At 40.3% G+C, this 6000-nt stretch overlaps 1 protein-coding gene across 1 annotated transcript in view; it reads left to right on the top strand.

The window, feature by feature from the left end:
• Positions 1-1204: 1204 nt before the first annotated feature.
• LOC103360760 (cyclin-dependent kinase-like 5) overlaps positions 1205-6000 on the top strand; it is a 30559-nt gene continuing 25763 nt past the window's right edge. The window contains exons 1-2 of the mRNA XM_008286657.1: positions 1205-1300; positions 2328-2448. Coding sequence (XP_008284879.1) covers positions 1205-1300; positions 2328-2448 — 217 coding nt within the window. The remainder of the gene's footprint in view (positions 1301-2327; positions 2449-6000) is intronic.

Raw genomic sequence — 6000 nt, 5'->3', positions numbered from 1 at the left:
TTTCCATTCATTATAAACATGTTCCTCAATACCTTCAGATGCTTTAGCCTCTAGAATGATGCCTATTTTGCTGTAGCTTCTCACTTAGCTTAAACAGCTATTTAGGCCTTCAGAACTCAGCATAAATCTCCTTTCCACTGACATGAAGCTCACAGTATAACCTAATATTTCTTTGTATATGCCACTGCAAAATGGTGGCGAAAGAGTGATTTCTATCTGGTTATATTTCCCCTATTTCCTGACTCCAGCTTGGATGTAGCCAGCAGAGATAAATCCAATAAAACGTGTGATTATCCTGCGAGTGTTCTGTTTGCAAAAAGATATCTTATGTTTTTTAAAGACCAAAGAAACTGCCACTCTGACCTGTGAAAAGCTGCAGCAAAATCACATTTCCTGGAACTAAATCATTTCGTAAACTTGCTGAATGCACAATAATTCTATAAAGCATGCAATCACACACAAAAACTTTTTTATTGTTATTATTGTTTTTCAATATATCTGCACATCTTGTGATGGGGCAACTTGAGCATTCCAGCACAGCATTTGAAGCAAAGCTACGGTAAAGCTCTGACTCTGCAATCACACTGACTTGCAAAATTCATCAAGGTCAATCAAGCAACCTGCAAGAGACTGAAGGAGACCAAACATGCATATTAACTATGCAAAAGACGTGTGTTTTGTGTACGTGTGTGTGTGTTTGTTAGTGCCCTGTGGTAGAATAACTGAAATGAGAGCAACAGCATGGCTATTGTGTTGGCAGTGCCACGGCAACTTGGACACTTTTTTTCATGTTAAGAGTGGGCAGGAGGTGAATTTAAATATCTTCACCAGTCCTCTTGTTTCAGTTTCACATTTTGTTCTGCAAATACTTTCTATTTCTTACTTGTACTTTGATCTCAGTGTTCCATGTACCTTCGTATGTGTCTATCTGTGTGTGTAGCTGGATCGATGAGAAAGCTGCTGAAGCTTTTCGTCTAACGCAAAAACTTGTTTTGTTTGCTCCTAATACATCTCATTTCCTCGTCTCCTCCCAGGAAACCAATGAGCTGGTGGCTATTAAGAAGTTCAAAGACAGCGAAGGTGAGTGAGGGAGGAAAGGAGAAGGACTAAAAGGGAAAAGCAGAGCTGCTGCAGCAACTCCGTCTCTTTAATTTTCCACACAGAAAATGAGGAGGTCAAGGAGACGACGCTTCGGGAGCTGAAGATGCTTCGGACGCTGAAGCAGGACAACATCGTGGAGCTGAAGGAGGCTTTTCGCAGGAGGGGGAAGCTCTACCTTGTCTTTGAATATGTCGAGAGGGTGGGTTTAACAAAGCCACTGTTATTCTTTCTCTGTGCCTCCGTGCTATTCTCACATTCCTCCTCTCTTTTCTGCTGTATCTAGACTCGAGTCTACTTTTAAGTTTCAGGGTGTTGAGACTGCTCAGTTAAGCACAAAAAAAAAAAGTGTCACCATGGCAACATATGAACTGTGCTGTTGGTGAGTAATGGTATTCCCCACTGTGTTGCCAGGGTATCCAGCCAAGTGTTTATTTTATGACAGGTTTTATTTTCATACTGTACTCCAGTCATTTAGCATGGTGTCCTCTCTCATCCCCCTTTTAGGGTTGAAAATACATTTTCAAAAATTGATTTAAAAATGTAAAAAAACAGGGAGATGAATAGACTTTTATATCATTTATGAAGTGTGTCAGAAAAGTTTCAGGACCGGTGTCACCAAAGATATATTTCAAATCCAAAACCTAAACTACAAGTTTTCCCCTTCCAAGTAATCCCCCTGGAGTCTAACACACTTCCCCAGCCTTCTCTGCCATGCTGCCATGCACTCCTGGAAGGATTTTTCCAGGATCCTCCGCAGCTCCATCATCACAGCCACCTTGATGTTGTCCATGTCTTCAAAACAGGTCCCTTTGATGACCCTCTTGAACTTGGGGAAGAAGAAAGAATTACACAGAGGCAGGTGGGGTGAGTAGGGAGGTTGCTCCAGCACGGCGATGTTCTTCTCAACCAGGAACTGTCGGATGCTCAGGGCATTGTGAGCAGGCATGTTGTCATGGTGAAGCAGCCACCGCTTGTCCTGCTACAACTATCGCCTCTTCTCGTGCACTGAACAAAGGAAACGCTCTCTTTGTAGACGTGCTGGTTGATCGTCTGAAGGGGAAAAGTTGTAGTTTGGGTTTGAAGTATATCTTTTGTGACACCAGTCCTGGAACTTTTCTGACACACCTCGTACATTTTAAAAAACCCTTTCATGAAGCCAAAACCCACTTAGTTTGCTGCTGCACATCCCAGCTCCTTTTACAGGTCATTTTTGTTGTGGTTTGCAGAACATGCTGGAGCTTTTAGAAGAACTGCCAAACGGTGCGCCGCCTGATAAAGTTCGAAGCTACATCTACCAGCTCATCAAAGCCATCAACTGGTGTCACAAGAATGAGATAGTACACAGAGGTGAGGAGTGCATTGCTATTTGTACAGTTATGCCTCTACTGCAAAAATATCAGTGTTGTCTTGCATCTCAAAAACACATTTTGATCACTGAAAGGTGTAAGATGCAAGATGTTTAACATACATCTATCATGTAAAGATATCTAAAAGCTATGACCCCAAGTCATATTTTATCTGTATGTATGAGAGACACTGTTCTATATTGTGGCAGTCTGTCTGGCTGTTAGTCTATCATTAGTTTCAAAGGGAGGGACTCACATGCACGAATATGCCTGTGTGTCCCTCCCTTTGAAACTGTGGTCCTGCTTTGCCTTATAAACAGAGAGTGTCCTCCCACACCACTCTGGAAAAGCAAAAGTGAAGTCCAGAGCATTCAGAATTTAGAGTCTATGTGCACTCGAGTCACTTTGACTCAGTGTGAGAGTCTCCACTGCTGTTTTAAGTTTGAGTCATGAGAGTTGTTTGAGTCTGCTGTGGTCCAGTCTAGGGTCACATTTACACATAGCTGGGTTTTTACAAAAACGGATCTATATTTTCAAAAATAACATTGTTCACGTCAGATCGGGGTTGCAAGGTGGTGCAGTGGTCAAGCATCATTGCCTCGCAGCAATAAAGTCGCCGGTTTGCGTTTTTGGTGACTTGTAGCTTCGTTTACGTGTAAACCAAAGGCTCAAACACATTGAAATATCCCCATTTTTGCTATATGTAAACGGGGCCTAGGTGTGTCTGTTCTGACACGTGCCATCTCCTGTCCAACACACCGTGGCAACAGAAACACACTGAACAAAACAGACACAAGCAGAGAGAACATATGCGCACATTTCTGTTAATTGAAAGTGTCGACTTCGTGTTTGAATGTGCACCCTGGACTAGTGATGCAGGATATTAAAATTTCTGGCCGATACCGATATTAAGATTTCTGATATCGCCGATAACCGGTATTACCGATGTTGATATTGTTTGTTCACACCAAAAAATCTGTATAAGTAAGCACTGTGAGAACGTGAAAACTATTTAAAAGAAGCCTATACCACATGAGACCACATAGTCTTCTTTATTGCATAAACATATTTTAAGTCCAGGATCATTTAAGTAAAAACATCTGTGAAATATCAGCAATATCAAATCTAGAGACGAAGGCGCTAATGTTAGACAATCATTGGTTTTTCACATCAGCTAAGTTTGTTCATCGGACCGATACCAATATATGGGAAAAAAACACTAATATCGGCAATCCCTACCCTGGATACTTTTCTGTCAAAGTTGTGACGGCAATCTTACTAGCGTAGACCAAGTTAGATAAGACTTTCAACAAAGCACAAGTCCGATTTGCTCGCAGTCACATCAACAGACAAATACACAAGCATAAGGTACTTTCAGTTGTGTGAAGTGATTGAGGGAAGGATTTTTTTTCCACATTTCAGCAACAATATTCAGCCATAACACAAGAGAGAGAATCTTTCCTCTGTATACCTATAGTGTCAGAATCCAGTGTCTCCAAAGTGAGAGAGCCCATTTAAACACATGAAACAACAGAGCTGATAACTGTATCAGTTACTTGTACTTATAAATGAATTATCCCTGACATGGAGACAGGACTTAACAGCAAGTTGTAGCGGGTTTGACATTGATTAATAATGAGGGGAGCCAAGAAAGAAACAAGAAAACTGGAACAAAATTTGTCAAACCATACAAAACCAGGTACGTGACCGGACAGTAAATGAATGCGAGTGGAATTCTGAGTGGAAGGTTAGGATTGGGTTACTGGAGGATTGTGGGAGGAAATTGAGACAAACCGTGAATGAATGTGGGCGGCGATGTGATTCTGACAGCTGCTTTTTTTCTTTTAATTATATATGCAATACATTTACAAGAACAAGACTCAAGGCTCAAGTGTCCAAGGCTTCAGTTTCAGTCAGAAAAAGAAAAAAATATAACTAAATAAATAAATTACTCATTACAATTCAAATTTTGTCCGTACAGTTTTGGTCTCTCTTAACATTAGTGCAATAATTCAAGGAGGTCAAACAAGAGGACAGTAATGACTCAAATACAACAAGTTTGCGCCTTTGGTTTAAATATTCACAGCTATGAATATGAAATTTGGCCAACATCAAAATAAGATTGAGAATAAAAAATGTCTTTGAGGGTAGTTTCTTAGCATGAATAAAAAAAACAACATCTTTGCAGTCAATTTGCAGTTCAACAGCAAGCTTTCTATTCACAAACAGACTTATATCCTTCCAAAAAACTTGTGTGTAAGAACATTCCCAAAAAAAAGGCGAATAATCGATTCTTCAGTACAATTACAGTATGAGCAACAAGGGTCGATTGGGACAGTTACAGAGTTACACTGTGGAGTTTTCTTCACGTCAGACACAAAGCTGGACTACGAAGCGAGATTAGTGGGTTATCGAGGTATGTGTTGAGTCTGAAGTCAGAGTTTTCAGTGTCACGAAGGTGGCTCTATTTAACCTGCTAGATCTCCATGATAACTGATGCTGTGGAGGTAACCCTGGCAGGTTATGTTCAGAGCTTCAGATTTAAATTGGCTGGATGAAGCATCTCCCTTCAAACAAATTCCAGACGATTCTTCATGAGCGATACAGATTCCCAGCTGAGGGAATGTGTTTTATCTGCAAACCTTTTAATCTGTACGTTCCTAGTATCAGTGAATGAAGCCGTATAGTTACAGAATCACACACTATGCATCACGTTGCTATGGGAACCAGACATGTATTCAGCTGGTGATGCAGAAATCACATAAATACACTGCTGCGAATAGAAAATGGTTTAGAAAAGGGATTTTTCTACTGGTATTTGTCAAAGAGAATATTCAATCAGTAATATTAATTCAGCTTTGATTTGGCCAAAAAATAAACTGATATCCTGCATTTATGGGCCAGTGTCAGACCTAAATGCACTTCAAGACAATATCCTCTTTAAATATCTGAAGTTTAGTATCTATCATGTGCTGCTGTTAGTTACAAAATAAATGGCTGCATTGATCGGTAAAGTAAGTATATCATACATTTTTATATTCCTCATTGTTCTCCATTAAAACAACCTGTTGACTGAAGCAGCTGCACATGATCGTGTCATTTTGTACGGAGAAAGAGTCACAGCACGTTAAACGCCTGTGTCGAAAAAGCTTTAGTTAACAAAGAAAGTCGATAACCACCATTGTGATACCTGTGAAGTCTGACTGGGGCTTTGGTTATTGTGGGGCCGACTTACACAAAAAAACCTGCCGGCTATGCTTGTTTCTGAGTACACCCCTCAGGTGTGTTGTCACACATAGAGTCACAGTTTGGTTTGTTGCTTCCAGCTGTTTTTAGGAGTCTTTCCTCTGAGTTTATTAAGTACCTGCAGCGTCAAACAGCAGCAGGATCCATTTGTTCTAAATTATCCCCGACATGGGGACAAGATAAATCAGGATCTGCTCTTTTAGTTAGATAAACATTACAAATTCATTTTCAGTGGTTAGGAAATCATAAATATGCTAGGCTGTTAGTGATGTGGACACTTTGATAAGCCGCTATTAGCTTTGATTAG

The sequence above is a fragment of the Stegastes partitus genome, unplaced genomic scaffold, assembly GCF_000690725.1.
Source record: "Stegastes partitus isolate 25-593 unplaced genomic scaffold, Stegastes_partitus-1.0.2 Scaffold462, whole genome shotgun sequence".
NCBI classification, from domain to species: domain Eukaryota; kingdom Metazoa; phylum Chordata; class Actinopteri; family Pomacentridae; genus Stegastes; species Stegastes partitus.
This window is presented reverse-complemented; position numbering and strand designations above follow the sequence as displayed.